This window comes from Diabrotica undecimpunctata, chromosome 5, assembly GCF_040954645.1.
Source record: "Diabrotica undecimpunctata isolate CICGRU chromosome 5, icDiaUnde3, whole genome shotgun sequence".
NCBI lineage: Eukaryota > Metazoa > Arthropoda > Insecta > Coleoptera > Chrysomelidae > Diabrotica > Diabrotica undecimpunctata.
The window spans coordinates 141,600,213-141,620,702 of NC_092807.1; the positions used below are offsets into that span (position 1 = coordinate 141,600,213).

The following is a 20,490-nucleotide window of genomic DNA, read 5'->3' on the forward strand; positions in this document are numbered from 1 at the left end:
ATTTTAAATAGAACACCCTGTATATTAATTAATTTATAGATTTCTCAGATCATTTTATACATTTTTTGAATACAATGTCCTATACCCATCTTTGACTGTTTCGGAAATATTAAGTAAAATGGAAAAATTCCCATTTAATAAAGAAAATTATTTATTTGTCGAAAGTCGCTACCACTGTCTTAATACTTCTTGCCATTTAGGTCTTGGTAATGATAAACTAAGCAAAAACTATTTAAGCATTCTTTTTTATTGATATGTTAAAAAAAAAACAAAAAAATGTTTACTTTGGTTTAAAACGCCAATGTTTTATTGTTCCATGAGCGAAGTAGTTGCCAGTGCTATAGTCGTTTGAATTTCATTAACCGCAAGCCAGAAAAATGGTTCATTTAACAGAAATACACAAAATTACAATTATACAGATGATTGGCTATGGAGATAAGACACGGACGCAAATGAAAGTAGCTCGTTTATTTCACGAAGCATTTCCTGATTTGCCGCACATATCTCAAGGTACAATTGGTAAAATAGAGAAGCAATTCCACAAGCTGGGCCATGTTAGGAAGGTATAAAAAGAAGCTGCCAATGCAATAAGTGAGGATACCAAATTGGCTGTTATGCTTGAGTTTGAGGAACACCCACATACGTCTGTTCGAAAAGCAGCCCCAGTACTCGATATTAGCTATTCATCGGTTATTACAAGAAAACAAAATGCATCCCTATAAAATTATACACACGCAGGAGCTCATGGAACATGCTTTTGACAGGAGAAGGTATTTTTGTGAACAAATGACGGCCATGTTAGACAGCAATGTGATCCAGTTAGAACATGTTTTGTTTTCTGATTAGTGCACCTCTACTCTTCACGGTCATGCAAAATTGCCCCTATTGGTCTGGGGAAAATCCTCACTGGATAAGAGAAGTCAGTACTCAATACCCTGAGAAGGTTAACCTGTGGGCAGGAATTATTGAAGATCAGATCATAGGTCTCGTTTTCATAGATGGCAATTTGAATGGAGACAATTATTTAGCATTGCTCCAAAATAATGTAGTGCCAACGTTGGCCAACTTGTATCCTGATCCAGGAAACCCACAAGTACTAGCGAATATGATATGGTTTCAACAAGATGGAGTACCACCCCACTACCAAATCCATGTCCAGCAGTACCTCAACCAAATATTTCCAAATCGGTGGATAGGAAGGCGAGGATCGATGGAATGGCCACCACGATCCCCCGATTTGACGCCATTAGACTTTTTCTTATGGGGATAAGTGAAAAGTATTGTATACAAAACTAAACCCACTGACTTAGCTGACTTACGAAGACGAATAACACTTGCGATTAGATAGATCACATCTGAGATGTTGAGTAGCGTTAGAAGAAATTTCTATTTACGGTTAGGGTGTTGCCAAGACGTTCGTGGGGAGCATTTTAAACATCTCCTACATTGACAATATTGTTTAGATTTGTATTATTTAAAAGTTTTTGAATATGTTGTAGCGACTTTCGGCAAATAGATAATTTTCTTTTCAAAATGTGAATTTTTGCATTTTACTTAATATTTCCGAAACAGTCAAAGATAGGTATAGAATATTGAATATAAAAAATGTCTAAAATGATCTGAGAAATCTAAAAATTAATTAATATACAGGGTGTTCTATTTAAAATAAGCAAGTTGGTATTGACCACCGTTATCTGATGCACCCCGTATAAAAAGTTTTTATGGAAAAAACTGTGCAAATATAAATACTAATCGACGTGTTCGACCGTTTTTTCGAATACTCCCTCATTTATTTATTAGCTAATTTATTCATTTGGCTGACACACAGTGTATATGCGATGATTGCATTTAGGATACTTTTATGTATTCTTGAGTAATAGTAGCCTTATGTCATAATTACCCAACCTGTTGGGGTAATAATAGCCACGTAGAGTATTTTCTTTTTGGTTGTAAAACCCGTAGAATATTTTTTTTTTATTTTCGAATAACGATGAAAGTGCAAAATGCTCTTTTTCACTTACTACCTTAATCTGGAATAAAATATCATCCAAATAATTACAAAAATACTGTAGATAAAGCTTAGTGGGCCACTATTCCCCGGTCTCTATAACCTAATAGGTTATTTCACACTTTTAATGTTATTATTTTCGATTAAAGCTAGTCACGCACGAAAAGCTATACTATAAGACATAGTATAGCTAACTAGTGAAATATAATATATCTTAAAGTAAGTACGCGAATTTAAAATTCCAATAATAATCTGTTTTCTAGACTACCAAAAGGCATTTGATTGTGTGAAGTGGGAAGTTCTCTGGACAGTTCTTCATGAGATGGGAGTTCCAGATCATTTGGCAATATTAATTAAAAACTTATACGAAGATAACTCAGTTAAATGTAGGAGAAAAAACAAATTTGTTGTTAACAAAATAGAAGGAGGAGAAATATATTTAATTAATTAAATTAATAATTTAATTATAAAAAAAGAAAGTAAATTGGTTCAAGACTCATGAAATCAAGATCAAGTTTTAAAAGAGCGAGTTTTTCTTGCTCTACATGAATCCAGATACAACAGAAGAAAACGTACAGATAGTATATATATATATATATATATATATATATATATATATATATATATATATATATATATACTATCTGTACGTTTTCTTCTGTTGTATCTGGACACAGATAAACAACTATCCAAAGAAAAAATTAAAGATCTCAGAGAAATATTAAATATAGTACCACAAGATCTAAAACCATTTTATAATTTCTTAAGAACAGCTGGACCCTATTGATGATTGATAGTTTTGGAGTAGAAAATGTGGACTTTGATGAAGAGGATTAAAATTATTTGAAACACTTTTAAATAATATTAAAATTTTTAATTACCCATTATCAAAAATGTTGTCCTATAATTTGTAATCATAAAACATGTTTTATTATTAGTATGTAGGTTACTGTGTTAAGAAAACTTTTTAATATTGTTCTGAAGCTATTTTCTTGTGGCATTTTAAATTAATTACTATTTAAATGGGAATAAGAGCCAATTAAAGGTTAAAATACGTTTATTGACGTTTCAATTTCCACTTCGGAAATCGTTCTCAAAATACAAACATTAGTAAATTAAACAAATTTTGTTTTTTGTTACTTAGTGAAAAATTCTTCTAATAATTTAATTTTATCTGACTCATCTATATTGACAATTCAGACATACATTATACATTTTAAAGTAGATGACTTTAAAATTACTTTAATACTTAGTTAGTAATAATTAATACTTAGAACAAATAGAAAATGATATAACAACCTTAAAAATAAAAAACTGGAGAAAAAAAGCACGAAACAGATCGGAATGGAGAAGAATCCTAGAACAGGCCAAGACCCAAAAAGGGTTGTCGAGTCAGTGATGATGATGATGACTTTAAAATGATATTGCCAATATTGTTGAGTTGCATTCCTGGGACGACTTTACTTATAAGATAGTTCATTCGATTACATGAAATCAACTTTAACTTGAGAATATCCATCAGAAAAGATAATAACATGTAATTCGTCTTTAAAAAGACAAATACATGCCATGATGACAGTAAAATTCTCTTGTTAGTGATTCCATAGTAAATTATGAGGGAAAAACCAGGAAAAAACCTCATAATACTATCCCGACATGGTAAGTATTTGATCGTGCATTTAGTTTACCTTCAATAAACACCAAATTCCGATTTTATATGTTTGTTATTTAAAAAACATAAATGATGTATTCTCTATATGTTACTGACTTACCAATACTGGTATTTTCCTTTTAATAACTTCGTCTTTCAATATGGGTAACCAGATCCTACTACATTCTGCCGAGGAATTCGCGACACAATTGGTCTCATTTAGCATAATTAGAGCCGCTTCTTTGATTTTTCTCTTTTTACCATCCGTTTCTTTTAGGACTATATTTGAATCATTCCATTGAATCCTATGTTCATTATCCCATGCGTGTTTACATATTTGAGATTTATCAAATTCTCTATTTTTAATATAGGATTGATGTTCACTTATTCTAACATTTAATGGTCTTGATGTTTCACCTAAATAAAACTGATCCCATTCACAAGGTATTTTATAAATGCAATTCTTTGTCCTTTCTTGTTCATTGTTAGGTTTGGTTTTGGACAAAATAGATCTCAACGTGTTTGTTGTTTTGAATGTTGTTGAAATGTTGAATTTATTTCCTATCCTTTTAAGCTTTTCCGATAATCCTTTTATGTATGGTATTGTTATTTTCCTCGTATTATTCCTTGTATATGCTGTAGGATCTCGTTCTAAGTTGTTTTGTTCTATTCGATCGATTGTTGAAAATTCCTTATTTATAAACGATAAAGGATAATCATTTTTTAATAAAACAGATGTTAACAAATGTTTTTCCTCCAAGAATGAATTTTCGTTAGAAAATACTTGTTCTAACGAAAATTCATTCGTTTTAAATAACAAACATATAAAATCGGAATTTGGTGTTTATTGAAGGTAAACTAAATGCACGATCAAATACTTACCATGTCGGGATAGTATTATGAGGTTTTTTCCTGGTTTTTACCTCATAATTTACTATGGAATCACTAACAGGAGAATTTTACTGTCATCATGACATGTATTTGTCTTTTTAAAGACGAATTACATGTTATGATCTTTTCTGATGGATATTCTCAAGTTAAAGTTGATTTCATTTTGTAATCGAATGAACTATCTTATAAGTAAAGTCGTCCCAGGAATGCAACTCAACAATATTGGCAATATCATTTTAAAGTCGTCTACTTTAAAATGTATAATGTATGTCTGAATTGTCAATATAGATGAGTCAGATAAAATTAAATTATTGGAAGAATTTTTCACTAAGTAACAAAAAACAAAATTTGTTTAATTTACTAATATTTGTATTTTGAGAACGATTTCCGAAGTGGAAATTGAAACGTCAATAAACGTATTTTAACCTTTAATTGTGGCTTATTCCCATTTAAATAGTAATTAAGAAAACTTATTTTCTTGTATAATCTAAAAAGCAAAAAGGATTTATCCAACATTTTATTTTTTTTGCACAGAAATAATTTTGGTATTTGGTATAATATATAAAAATGGTATTTTTTTTAATTGTGTTGAAAAGGTAAGTCCAAATTTTACTGATATAATGGCATATCACAGGTATACTATAATAAAACATGTGATTTGCAACAGATTATAGAAGCTATTTACCTCAAAATCAGACTTGTGTGGATTCACTATTTTTGCATAACACCATCCAATTATGATGCTGCATTGCTTGCCAGGAATAGTAACATAAAAAAAAAACGATTTTGGGTAGTTAGTCATATAAAATGCAGAACAGAACGTGGAGAATTTGAATTATTTGAAGAACTAAGTGATGAGAAGTTTGTAAACAATTATAGAATGAAGAGATATAGATTTCACGCTTCCAATAACATGCTCCATTTTGCCCTTTTAATAAAATACAAACACAATAGTTAGGAGAAGTATAACGGGGAACAAAATATGCCCTAGTATAAATATGTAATATCACTCGAAGAGGTATGCTCGAGATATACTATATCGCGCATATAAAAATATATATTATCATTCCTTGTATGCAGGCGCTCTAATTACTATATTATAGTAATATATGAGATATACTATATATTATATTCTAGCTACCAGTGAGTGAGTAGCTTTTTTTTAAATGTAGTTCAAACACAGTTCGTTCGCTACTTCTTTGAAACTTATAAAATGGTACGTGCCTCAATAAAACAATTCAATTTTATTATTTTTCCTGGACGTTAAAGGGTTAAATTGTAATAATTTGGCTTCGTTTGTTTTGTTATATTTATGGTATGTTGCTATTTTCACTATTTTCTGTTATTGGACATGAATTTAATAAAACATTATTCAGTTCCTTCATATCGGACCAATCCATTAGTTGATTTTCAATTTTAAGTTTTCGTATGCAGCCCTTGAAGTTTGTAAGTGACTTTAACGTTCCGGTGGGAGCGTTATCTGAAACAAATAATAACAACTATACAATAAAATACTAAATACTATAAACTATATCATTATGTAGATATATAAGATATGCAGTTAGTGTATTGAAGGTAGATTATAAGTTATAGGTTTCAAAGAGGTTGTTTGAGCTGTAGACTTTTCCAAATTACGACCTAAAAAATCTTTTATGAATACGTTTGTAATAAAGTCGTCAGAGATTTGACCTACAAGCTGAACTTTGCTGAGAATGTCAATTTTGAAACGCCCACAAAGATGCAAATACAATTTCCAACTCCCACACCCCGGCTACCCTCTAAAACGCCCCCCCGTAGGGGGAGGGGGAAACGAACAAAATCGGTTTACCAGAAATCTGTATGCCGTAAAAAAATGTTTTCATTAAAAAATATAGCTGAGATAGTTTTGAATAAAAATGTTAATTAGCACTTTTTGTGTAGAATAAACCATTCTCTCAGAAACAACGCTGGGAGCGGCCGGTGATTTTCAATGTCAGTTGCGCGCGGGAAATAAATTTTAAATAAAACTCGACGGCTAAAATTCGATATCTTTTGATCAGTGTATCCTATTAACAAAAATCAAAACGCGTTTTAAAGGTGAAAAGTGTAGCTTGTGTATATAAAGGGGTTAATTAAATAAACGTTTCGCGATTTTTGCCATTTTTTACGTTTCTCATGAGATCAATAAAATTTGTCACTTCCATTGACCAGTCACCATGAAATTTCCATGTGTATGTTATATTGTGGATAAAATAAAAAATGTGTACGGACTTTTAAAATAGTTATCAAGCTTACCTGGTAATCCTCCAACGTACAATGGTGCCTCCATTTCATCCATGGTAGAATTGATATCGCTCTGGACCCAACTTTTTCTGATACCATCAACGTTTACTGTTAATTCAGAACTTGAATATAACGCCGTTACGTTGTGCCATTTATTATTACATAAAGCAATATCGGAGTTGAGGTTGTTAGTTACGTTGGTAATAACTCCATTGCCCAAGTTTACTGCCATAACTATACCACCATTTTGTAATTCTATGGATAACGCGGGATAGTCTCCCTGGTTAGAAACACTTAGTAATATACCGTTTTGTTCTGACGTCCTAAATTCAAAGCTGAGTTCTAACATTTCGCTGATTTGAAAATCTTCTTCTAAAAAATAAAAATAATATTTACATTAGGCTAAATAAGACAGAATAAAATCATATGAGACCATCATATGAAAATGATGTTGACGTAGAGCTAAAATTTAATCGGAATTGCCAACAGAAATGGAATGTCCATAAATCCTATTTTCTATTCTGTGATTTGTTTGGCCTATATATGTAAAGGTGGATGATGAGAGTTGGCATGCAAGTAACGATTGGTATGGATGGGTTTTCGATAAACAGTCTGATGAAAACCTTGGGATTGGTTTTCTTTATGAAAACGTCAAGAAACGGTAGGAATGAATCAGTTTCCACTTCCATCGTAAACTGGATACTAGGATGTATACCATTAAGATTGGTTTGAAAAGACACCCAAGCATCCCTGCCGTGGGGTCAAATGACGAATGTATCGTCAACATATCGTAGCCAAAATGTGGGTTTGAGCATTGATGTGGATAGTGCTTGGGTTTCAAAGTCTTCCATAAAAATATTGACAATTACTGAAGAGATAATGGGAAGCCCATTGGGGCACCATTTATTTGTCTGTTAAATTGATTTTGGAAGATGAAATAAGTGTTGGACATACAATATTTAATGAGAGATAAATAGTCTTTCTGGATACTGTATTTAATTTTCAGAATGTTTAGAGCTTCGTCTATAGGAATATTTGTAAAAAGTGAAACGATATCAAAACTTACGATAGCACAATAAAAGATGAAAACAGCTGAAAATGCTCTTGCACACTGGTTAGAAACGAAAGCTTTCTCTATAAGAAGATACATAGAAGATAGCCTTGAGGAGGAGCTCCATTGATAAAACTAAAAACTTAATAAGTGAAAATAGTAAATTATATTAAGATGCCACACGAAAATAGCTTCTGAACAATATAACATTCTATTGGGAACTGGGAACTAAATAACGGGTAAATGGTTAATCAACAATATTGTGATTTGAAACATGCGGACAGTTCTTTCAATCAGTGTTTAACTTACCGTTGTTTTTATAATATCGACTGTTAAATTTCTGTTCGATTGCTCCGTATGAATTTTTTTACTCATAGTATATTCAAGTTTTACTCACACTATACACATTTTGTTAATTTGTGTTTTATTGTGAGGTAAGACAAAATAAAAGTGGATATAAAAATGGCATAAGTAAACAAAATTAAAAATTAAGCAAATAGGTACTGTGTGACACTGGTATCCTAAGGACAAACATTATTTGAGGCCATTATTTGCAAAACTTGCTCTTTGCTCGAAAGTAATTTTTTCGGAAATCGAACAAAACGATTAAGGCCGAGTAGTGTTTAGTGTTTAGCTCACAACGTAAAGAATTTTATTAATGTTGCTAATGAGTTTTTAGCAACAGAAATTAAAATTTTCTAGCCTAAAATACTTACAGAATTTTAGAAAAATCTGTAAACCCAAAATTAATTAGGTTCACCTTGGACTGGAACATTGTTGCCTTTTTTGTAAAAACTAAACCACTTTGACTTATTAAATTCAAAGTGCCACGAACTAGGCAGCTTAATAACTCGTTTTGTTTGTGTCCTCCAATTAAACACATCCCAATTTTCCGTACAGTGGAATGTTTTGATTAAATCTTCTTAGCCACTAATGTCCACGACAATAGGCATTTTTTAATGCCTTTTTCTATAAAGCCGAAAATACGATCAGGCGAAATAAAGGAATGACCAATAAGCCAACATTGCCATCATATTCGAATTTTTGTTTTGTTCGCGGCAACCATCAGCGAACAAACGTACTCTTTCTATGTTGACATCAAAATCAAAATTCTTTAGAGCATGTTGCAAAGCTGACGATATTGTATTAGAATTTTTTCGAGAGTCAATTTCTGTCTACACGTAAGAAACCACATTTGTTGGTCTTAGTTTATCGAAATAAGTTCCAGCAACAACTGTAAAGTTATTATAGTTTATTTGCTGGCTGAAATATGCTGCTTGAGCAGGCAGTCTAGGCAGTGCTAAGTTTTTTGGGCAGTCGAACGAAAAGTAAGTTGTGTTGGGTTTTGGATTTTTATGGAGTTTAAAAAAAGCCTTTGCTTTTACGATATGAACACGATGCTCAGTAGCTAACTTTTGCCGAACAGCTAAAGAAGTTGCTACTTTCAATTGCTCCTTTGTTCTCAAGCAAGTGTAACAACAGTCAGTCAGCGGAGTTCCAAAAGCGATGTTGTAGTTAACATTCACATACTTTCGAAAATAACTAAGCTTCACATGCATAGGCTGAGGCACTCTTCGAAGATAATGCTCGAAAAGTTTTTTAACCCAGATATGCCTGAAGTATAATAAATTATACACCACAAATATCTTTTAACTTGATTATCTATAAGGATCATATTTCTTGATAACCGCCTAAATACTTTCAGTATGTAGTAATCAACCATAGAGTGTAGTTGTGAATTCCTGGCTTTGAAATATTTGGCGATAATATTGTGATAAAGTTTACAGTTTTTATAACATGGCCGAATTCGGAATACGATTTGCTAAGTACGTAAATATTTGTTATAATGTATACAAAAAAATATTCTTTTTGTGTTTACTTGTAGAAAACACATTTATATTTTAATTTAGATGTATAAATTGGATAAATTATTATTTTATAACAAGAGTTAGGCCATTTGATTTTAGTGTACAAAATAAATTGTACGACAGGAAAATACCATACTATTTATTTTTAGGGGCTTCTCATTGGAGGATGCGCTTAGTATGTTAGAAGATGAAAAAAATTTAGTAGCAAATGTAGATAGTAATACTTTGATGCCTCCAATAAATGCATGTGATGTCCCAACAGACGAAGACTCTGGTGATGAAGATATAATGTTGATGGATATAATGGAATGGATGGATGGAAAATAATGCGGTGACGCATTAGTAACCGATTATCAAGATAATATTTTATTACCAGAGCATGGAGAAAAAATAACAGTTAAAGGGTCTAAGAAAAAAAAATCTACCACTGGGTAAAAGAAGACATTCAGATGGAAGACCAATGTATCATTGTAAACGAACTTCCAGAACAACATGATTCTAAGATTCACCTTGAATGGTTTTCCCTTTTTTTATGAAGAACTCATACATCTGATAACGTCAGAAACTATCGATATGCTTCACAGAAGAATCGCCAACAAGAAGTTCGAGAATATGAAGTCAAAGCTTTTCTGGGAACTCCCATATTGAGTGGGTATGTAAACATTCCTCGCAGGAGAATGTTTTGGCAACGTGACAGAGATGCTAACAATCAACTTGTGACAGAAGCTCTTACGAGAGATAAATTTGAATTTATTATATCAAATTTTCATCTAACAGATAACTGTACCTTAGAACAAGGAGATAAATTTGCAAAAGTCAGGCCTTTGTTTGTAAATTTGAATAAGAAGTTCATGAAGTACGGACCTTTAACGGCAACGCATTTTGTAGATGAAGCAATGGTTCCGTACTTTGGAAGGCATTCATGCAAACAATTTATACATGGTAAACCCATCAGATACGGTTACAAATTATGGGTTGGTACATCACGCCTTGGCTATATTTACTTTTTTGAACCATACCAAGGATCATCAACTAATATTAGTAAAATTTATACCGATTATGGAGTCGGAGCAAGCGTCGTATTAGAATATTTTGATGTGTTAAGGAAAAAATGTCCAAATGAAAAGTTCCACTTGGTTTTTGATAACTTTTTTACCTCTATTCCCCTTATGGAAAAACTAAGAGAAAAAAGCTTTTTAGCCACTGGCACGGTTAGAGAAAATCGTTTTCCAGGAGTAGGTACACTTACAAAATTCAAAAATTATGAAAAAAGAAAAGAGAGGGACATATGACTACAGAAAAATTGCTGATCAAAATATAATTGCAGTAAAATGGCATGCCAATAATTTAGTAACGCTCTGTTCAAACTCAGCAGGACTTCAACCAATTCATCTTGTAAAGTGGTATTCACAGAAGGAGAAGAAGACGATCCAGGTATAAAACAAAATAGAGAATCTTCCTCTGTAATACTAGTAATATTTATCATTTCAGGTAGAACAACCGCATCTCGTACATGAGTATAATGTAAACATGGGCGGAGTAGATCGTAGTGATCAAAATATTAGTCTTTACCGCATTTCTATTCGCGGCAAAAACTGGACCAGTTATCATTTAGAAGACGCATTGCAACATCATTGTTACGACAAAATAAAAAACCTACTTCGTATTCTCGAGGTCGTCCATCAGCCAATGAAAACATTGATATTCGCTATGATCGACTAGACCATTTAGTAATTCCACAGGAAAAACCAACTCGATGTGGTTTGTGCCACGATAGAGCAAAAATGAGGTGTTCAAAATGCAACGTAGGCTTACATGTTAAATGTTTAGTTTCATACCACATACCAGTTTTTGTTAATTGATATAACACGTAAATTTGGAGAAAAATATTAAAAAATATTTTGATGTAGGTTTTAGGCATATCTGGGTTAAAATTCAAGTCACATGGCAAGTAGACTATGACTCTGGAGACTCTATACATGTTATGGATCATATAAATTTTTTAATGTAGTTTCTTTTTTCATCATTTTTTGGACCCAATCTATTGCCACTTCCATGTTTCCTGGGTAGCTCCCCAGTGATAAAAAAATTTCTTATAATTCTTTGTATGCGGTCCTTGCTTAAATTTGTGATTCCTACAAACGACTTGGCACATACTTTAATCATCTTACCCTCACTCAAACGTACATGGTATTTTATGGATACTGCAGCATGATTAGATTTCCCTCTTTTTGGTTTATGTTCCTTACAAGCCAATATCAGAAGGTCTTGTTTACTTTTATCTTTTGACTGATAAAGGTAGGCATGAAAATCTATCACTTGCTTCATCGTGAGTGTGGTACAATAATACGACAACTTTTAATAAACTTTTCTGTAGCCCTGCCCAACGTTAAAACGTGAAAAACAAGTGAAACTGCATAAAACCTCAAACTATTGTCGCAGAAGTCTAAAATAATAAATTTTAATATGAAGCACTTACCTAGCAAGTTTATGTACATTCCTTTTATGTGTTTCTGACCGAAGAACTTTTTTGCGTCCTTTTTCCTGTGGACTAGGTTTACAAAAAAAACCATTTTCAGTTACTAACTCCATAAAAATAAAAAAACTGTTCCTAATTCGCCAAAATACAACTGTTTCATCGCTTGAATAATTATAAACTACTGAAAATTTATTTCTTCAACACAACCGGCAAATTTCATTGGTGGTAGAGCTAACAGCGAGTTTTGCAGGTAAACATTCAAAGCAAAGAGCGAGTTCTGCTAATAACTGTAATTTTCTCGACAGCATTTGTATGCTAAATAACGAGTTTTGGGAAATTCTGATTATATCATTCGATTCCTATTTAAAATTAAAATAAACTTCTCAAAAAAAAATATTTTCGAAACTTTTGTCGATTAGCGAATTTTGCAAATAATGGCCTCATTTACAATATACTAAAAAAATGAAAGAATCCGAAATTATGAAGATATTGGTTAAATGGAATGCGAATATTGTCAAATATTTTAACGATAGCCAAACATATCAGATTAAAAAATATAAATAAAAACTACTGGTATTATTTATCTAAACATAAATTAAGTTTACATTTAAGTTATCTTTAGTAGATAAGCGTATGTTTCAATTATTGTAGGTACTTACTGTATATAGCATATGAGTCTCCTCCAAAGTAAGCGCCTTCTTCAACGTTTGAAAAGCACAATGTTATATTAGAACTCTGTACGTTTTTGTTATTTCTTAAAAATTGCTGTTCGTTGTTAATTTCCAGTGACCTCATGCAACCTCTGAAGGGAAGCAAACGACTCATCTAAAAAAATTCGAAAATGAAATCGCAATTTTCATTACCGCTAAATCGGCATTTTGAAATGTTGTTTTGTTGAAAAAAGAAAATACAATATAATTACTGTTTTCTAATTTGCAATTATACACATATTATTTGACCTATCGGAGGATTCAGTATTCTGAATATGAAATAGAAACAATATTTTGAGATTTTTGAATTTTGGAACAAACTATTCTTTTTTCCAAAATTCAAGGGTCTTTGCAAAAGAAATATCGCTTTTAAAATGAATTATTTGCCATAAAAATAAATTCTTAGACTATAATTTTTGTTTTTTTTTGGGCTTTCTCTCCCAGTAATTGACTTTTAATTAATTTTATGTATAGTTTATAAGAAGAGAGTTTTAATTATATTATTTGTAGATTTGTACATATTTAAATTAAAAATTTGAATCACAATATTTTTTCTAAAAAGATTCAGTTATTAAAAGTTAAAATAATATTTTATTTTCTTCAAAAAAATTTGTAAAACGCAAAAATTTAATGCTATTCTAAAACTACTCCGCATCTACACATGAAATATTCTAAAGTTTTGTTTGCCCCACTCTTTCATATTTTAGAAGCAGTAATAGCGCTGACATGACCGCTCCCTAGTGGTACAAATCAGGAACTAAAATCTTGATCAACTTCTGTTTCTTTTCTATAACATGTGTATAACCTTTGCCGAGACTAAAAATGACAGTGAAAGATCCTTCTATAAGCGTCTCTATATTCTTTGGTGATATATTGAAGTGAGAATGAAAGTTAAAAAACTTTTATATAACTTTGATGATCATGGCAAGATAAGTTTTAATTACATATAACCGTGGTAGTAAACGAATCTGCTGATGATGTAGTGGTGAGCGCTGGATAAAGAGGCAGGCAAGCTGGGCGACCGTCTGTCAGATTTTGAGGGGCGCCGATATAAAAATAAAATATTTTTTTTACGTTCAACGTACTATATGGAGTTGAAGCTTGGACACTGACGCAAGCCACAGAAAAGCGGATTGAGATGTGGATCTACAGGAGGATACTAAAAATATCGTATGTTGACCATGTTACCAACGTTGAGATCCTACAGCACATGAGAAAAAAAACGTGCTTAATTTAGTGAAACAACGTAAGCTTGAGTACCTCGAGAAGAAAAATATCGAATTCTTCAACTAGTTATGCAGGGTAAAGTATTTGGCAGGAGAGGACCGGGACGCCGTCGTATTTCGTGGTTAAAAAACCTCCGACAATGGTTTGGGATGACCTTCGCGGAGCTGTTGAGCAGTCAACAAAACCATGATAGTCTTGATGATCGCCAACATCCGGACCGGATAAGGCACTAAAGACGAAGAAGAAGATCAACGTACCCGTAAAGCGAAATATTTTAGCACTATTTTAGATTGTATTCCGATATTAGTTATAAGGAACAACTTTCATTTGAGTTAAGTTTTGTAGATACTAATGAAAGCTACTTAAAAATCAAGGAGCATTTTATTAGCTACCAAGAAATTGAAGAATCAATAGGCTCCTCATTATATAAGATAATAAAACAGTTAATGAATAATTTTCAATTAAACTTTCATCGAAATCCGTCCCCTTACGGACTATTTACAATACAAGTTTATAAAGAACTTCGTTCCAGAAGAAGAAATATGTTATGACGAAGCTATGGTTAGGTACTATGGGAAGAATTCTTGTAAACAGTTTATAAGGGGAAACCCAATCAGATTTGGATTTAAAACATGGTCGCTAAACAAAAGACGGTTATCTAATTAATTTTGATATATATCAGAAAAAGAACCCAAAAACCAGCGAAAGAGAAGAACAATTATATGAAAAAGCTACTGCTCCACTGCTAAACAGATTGCGTGGGTTACCCACAAATAAAAGGAGTTTATCATATAAACGAGATATAAGCGAGAAAATGGTATATGCAGCACCGGTACTATTCGCGAAAATCGTTTACCTAAGAGTATACCTTTATCTTCGAAAACTGATTTTCAAAAACAGGCAGATCGGGGTGATTGTAATGGCGTTATTGAACGCAACAATGGCATAATGTTTGTACGTTGGTCCGACAATAATATTGTTGCTGCTGCGTCTACGTCTCATGGCATGCAACCAATGACACTTGTATAAAGGTTTTCTCAACAAGAGAAGAAAATTATTCAAGTGTCTCATAGGAAAATATAACTCATCGATGGGAGGGATATAGTAACCTTACAGGATTGGTATTAGATCAAAAAATGGTGGTGGCTATTATTTACATGGTTACTAGACACATCATTGGAAAACGCTTGGCATATTTATAAGAAGTCCGGCAATTGAGTAAAATAAATCGATCTTCGCAGAGATATAGCCACTTCATATCTTATGAAGTATGGCACAGAAGCTAAAGGTGCAGGTTGACCGAAACAATCAATTTCAAGCAGTTTCGGTAGTCGCACCAGCGACACCGTCAGATTTGACAGACAAGATCACATCTTGATAAACATTCCGAACAAGAAAAGACAGATGTAGAAAGTGTGACTTGGGTTTGTGTATTGATTGCAATAAGCCGTTTCATACAAGATAATTCTCTATACATCTGTAAAACATAGTTTATGCTTAACACATTCGCGACCAACCGTCACACATGTGTGACGGTGAAGTTTTCGTAAGGACTGCTGACACATATGTGTGACACTGAACTTACGTGATGAAATGTAAAATAATTTTAGCACGGTTTATCACAGTGGGTCTAAATTTGGCCACAGTCCACCTAAACAATCCTTCTTTCACACGCTATGGCTGGGTTGTGATTTGGACGTTTAAAAAAAGAAGAAATAACCTGTAAATTTATGGAACGTAAATTTATAGAATGAAAACGTCGAATATGAAAAGTATCGTAATTGTGTATAATTTAGAAAGGTAATATAAGAATGTAACTTACTTATACACCGTGTAATAACTTATTATTTATTTTAGACGTATTAACAATGTCAAAACGACATCTAAGTACACGAGACCTTCAATTAGAGACCGAGATGGCTAGTAGGGAAGTTAGTGAGTACAGAAATGCCGAAAATATTGAATATGAATTCGAGGAGGACCATAATGATGAAATGTTTTATTCTAGTGGAAGTGAATATTCTCCTTCTCATTCTGGAAGAGAGACTGAGGATACTAGCAATGATGGGGGAGAGTCGAGCAATGACGGCGGTGAGTTGAGTAATGATGAGGGCGAAGCGAATGATGCAAATGAAAATGTGGTACAAGAAAATGATGAGGCGGACTGGCTTGATGTAGAGGAAAATATTGAGATACATCAGTTTACTGAACAAGAAAATATAAAAGTAGAAATTCCTGTTGATGCAACACCTATACAATATTTTTCATTACTATTTGATGAAGAGCTTTTGATAAAAATCGTAGAGTGAACAAATCACAGAGCTGCTTCACGCAAAGAAAACCCTACTTTAAAAAAATATTCCTTTTTAAGACGCTGGATGGATATAAATATTGACGACTTAAAAAAATTTTTGGGTCTCTGCATATTAATGGGAAACATTAAACTCCCCTCCTTACGTTTATACTGGAGCACAGATCCACTATATCATTTTTCAATATTTGGAAAAACTATGCCCAGATCAAAGTTTGAAGCTATTCTTCAAAATATTTGTTTTTACAAGCCGGAAGACGTAGAAGTTCAAGATCGACTTTACAAAATTAAAAACGTTACGAGTCATATTATAAATAATATCTCTAAAGTTTACTATCCAGGAGAGAACTTAAGTCTTGACGAAGCCCTCTTACTGTGGAGAGAGCGGTTAATATTCCGACAGTATATGCCAAAAAAAAACTAGTAAATATGGAATAAAAATTTATGAGATTACTAGCTCTGATGGATTTTTACTAAATTTCCTAATCTAGAGCGGCAAGGGGACAGTAGTAAATGAAAATGGGCATGCGTTTGAAGTAGTTCACAGACTTGTTACTGAATACTTAGAGAAGGGGCACACTATCTACATGGACAATTATTACAATAGTTATGAGCTTGCCAAGTTTTTACATGAAAAGAAGACCTACGTTTGTGGAACATTAAGAAAAAATAGAAAAAGTAACCCAAAGAGTGTTGTTATAAAAAAATTAAAGAAAGGAGAAGTCGTATGGCAAAGAAGAGGTCCAATCATAGTATTAAAATGGAAAGATAAGAGAAATGTAATAATGATTTCATCCAAGCATGGTTCCGAAATGGTTGAAGTTGAAAATCGTAGAGGCCAGAAAAAGTTGAAGCCAGTAATGATTCGTGACTACAATTCCTTTATGTCGGGAATTGACAGAATTGACCAGATGACATATTATGGCACACCACGAAAACTTCTGAGATGGTACACGAAAGTTTTCTTTCACTTACTAGATATTTGCATGTGGAATGGCAACTGGTTGTTGAATAAAAATAGGAACACGTCAAAGAAAACAAGGATGTCGTACCTTCAGTTTAGAGAGGAAGTGATCAAACATTTACTGGGACAAACAGAACGGCCAAGCAGAAAAAAAGTTGTTGCGGCACACAACTTGAAAAAAGAAAATAAGCGGAAAAGATGTCGACAGTGCAGTGCAACCAAGAAAAGGGCTGTCAACTGGTACACATGCCAGGAATGTAAGGGGAGTGATGGACAGCCCATTGGGTTATGGCTACACTCTGTTTTGCTGCACAGTGGCACAGAAAAGACAATTAAACTTATACAATATGTTTTATTTTTTATTGGAAGTAATTTTTAGTTTTGTTAATATTGAATAAATAAATGATTTTTTATAAGTAGTAGCTAAAAATGTTTATGTCACATATTTGTGACACTTGGGTTATGTTCAAATTTTTATTACTATAGACCAGTGTCACATATGTGTGACATTATCCAAAACATTTTTTTTATAATCCTTGTTCAATTATAATACTCCTCCCCAAAAATGGTGGATTTCATGTTTAACCAAAATCAGTTTGACTGGACAGACCTAAAAATAGGTTGGTCGCGAATGTGTTAAATATATAATTTAATATACCTTTAGCATTTTTCCTTATTTTATTCCTTATGTAACAGCTAATAACTTTTTTCAGCTAATTTTTGTTTTGGAAATAAGCTCAGAAACTTGAATACAGGACTCATACGAACAATAATTTACCAGAAAATATATGATTTTCCAAAAATATAATAATTCAGCATATTAAGGGTTAATGGTTATTTAGGAGGAGTTAATGAACGTCTGATGATACAGATAATTAATGAATTAGAATAATTAATTGATGAATTTCAAAAACATCTGTATTATGATATTAAAACTTACACGTCGAGAAAACAACTATATTGTAAACTAAGTTACTTACCAAATCTGGAATTTCAGTGTATTCTGAATTTTGCGCAACTCCTCCGAAATAAATTTCATCTTTGGGTTTTAGCCTAATATTAATTCTACTTGGTTTTGTATCTTTGTCGAGGAAGATTGTAAGCTTTTTCATTTTTCTACTTAATCGAACATGATGCCAATGTCCATCGTTAATTCTTGTTGAACTTATCGGCAGAGTTTTTAACTGTTTCTTTCTACCTTCAATATTAAGCTGCAATTGACCGTCTTTTAACTCCAACAGGATATAATTTTTTCTCTTGTTACTCTGCAATATTAACAGACATATTAAAAATATAATTACAATTTAATTTAATCTATACATTATTATTATTGTTATATGTTTACCATAAATATGCAAGGATAAAAAGTGTTCTGTAAATGTCGCCAGATAGTAGGAACCCAAACAATTGTTCGGGTGTAACAACTCATTGGAGCGAGGTGTATTAACTCGAGTAAAAACAGGAGGATAGGGGCACAACTATCAGCCAAATGCTCTTCATGTGGGAGTCCTGGGTAATAGAACTCCAACATGGTTTCCTAACTGAATCAAACTCAGGACAGCGTATTGTCGCTATGATCCTGTTATCTTAACGTGGTAGTAGGAACCAGTGCAGATTCTCATTTTAATACCGCTTTAACCAGAACGGTGTTGACACCGATCATATCATGATCGGTGTCAACACAACATATTGTTGAGAATATTTTGTCAACCATTTCTATTACATCATACTATGTAATTTAAGTAAATAATAATTCAGAAATACTTGTCTATTTCTTTGTTAACTAATTAATACAATACCCACATTATAGCGGGAAAAACTGACATCAAACGAGTATGAACTAAACATAACCACAGTTAACCGGGAGTGTCTACTGTTAGCACTCAGAAGTTGAACACTACACCACACTCCTCCTCACTAATCTTACGGCTTACCTATCTTTTACAAATCTAAAATTAGTCTAGGTTTTGGAACCCTAGAACAACGTCTTATGACAAGTGGTCTTATCGAACTATAACTCTTTTTTGCCGGTTCGAAATGATCATTTTCTGAATTAAGATTATTGCTAATAAAATGAGTATCAACAGTTTCTATTGCAATTTCCGTGTTGTTTAATGAATCAGTTTTTCGAATCGGCAACATCTGAGTAACATTTCTTACAAGGTCGCCTTTCTGTGTTTTTACTTCATACATTACATTACCAATCGGCTCTACAACCTTCCCTTCCAACCAATTTTACTTACCGTCATACATTGAAACTTGCACATGATCATCAGGCAAAAACTGCTTAACAGTCTTTGAATTATTATTCTGTCTTGAAATCAAAACAGAATCTTTAATTATAGATAAACGAGTTGTCAATGCTCTTCCAAACATAAGTTCACAAGGAGCTTTGCCTGTTGATATGTGTGGAGCTCTTCTACAGCTTGGTCATTACTGGCTGGGTGGTATGTAGCAGTGCAAATATGCCTTAAATTGTTATTTTTACAAAAATTACTGAATTTCTCTGAAATCCACTGAGGCCCATTGTGACTGCTGTAGTTTTAGACATTCGATCTACTTCTGGCCATTTAGAATGTGAATAAACTACTACTAACCACATAAAGCCTAAAAATGGACCACCAAAATCAAGGTGATTTTATTTCAGATTTATTTCTTACTTGTAAACAACCCTTAGAGTTCTGAGTAATAGACTCAATATCTCAGTAAATATTTGACCATCCAGAATATTTAACATTTCACCTGACAAGACGATGTACGGTGGACGCCTACGCAGAAATGCATGGCACCTTAAGAAGAAGAATTTGACCACTAGAAGTAACTCTTAGCTAAAGCTTTCATTTGAAAAGAACCAAGGTGTCCCACATGTAATTCAGACGTTGCTGATTCGAAAAACTGATTCATTAAACAACAAGGAAATTGCAACAGAAACTGTTGATACTCATTTTATTAGCAGGAATCTTAATTCAGAAAATGATAATTTCGAACCGGCAATAGAGACTGATAGTTCGATAAAAACCTAGAAAAATTTTAGTTTTGTAAAAGATAGGGAAGCTGTAAAATTAGTG

The 20,490-nt window shown here is 32.6% G+C and overlaps 1 protein-coding gene across 1 annotated transcript in view; it reads right to left on the reverse strand.

The window, feature by feature from the left end:
- Positions 1-5,841: 5,841 nt before the first annotated feature.
- wb (wing blister) overlaps positions 5,842-20,490 on the reverse strand; it is a 600,221-nt gene continuing 585,572 nt past the window's right edge. Inside the window, exons 34-37 of the mRNA XM_072533566.1 lie at positions 18,403-18,687; positions 12,870-13,035; positions 6,825-7,184; positions 5,842-6,030 (exon numbers count right to left, since the gene is read on the reverse strand). Coding sequence (XP_072389667.1) covers positions 5,861-6,030; positions 6,825-7,184; positions 12,870-13,035; positions 18,403-18,687 — 981 coding nt within the window. The 3' untranslated portion in view covers positions 5,842-5,860. The remainder of the gene's footprint in view (positions 6,031-6,824; positions 7,185-12,869; positions 13,036-18,402; positions 18,688-20,490) is intronic.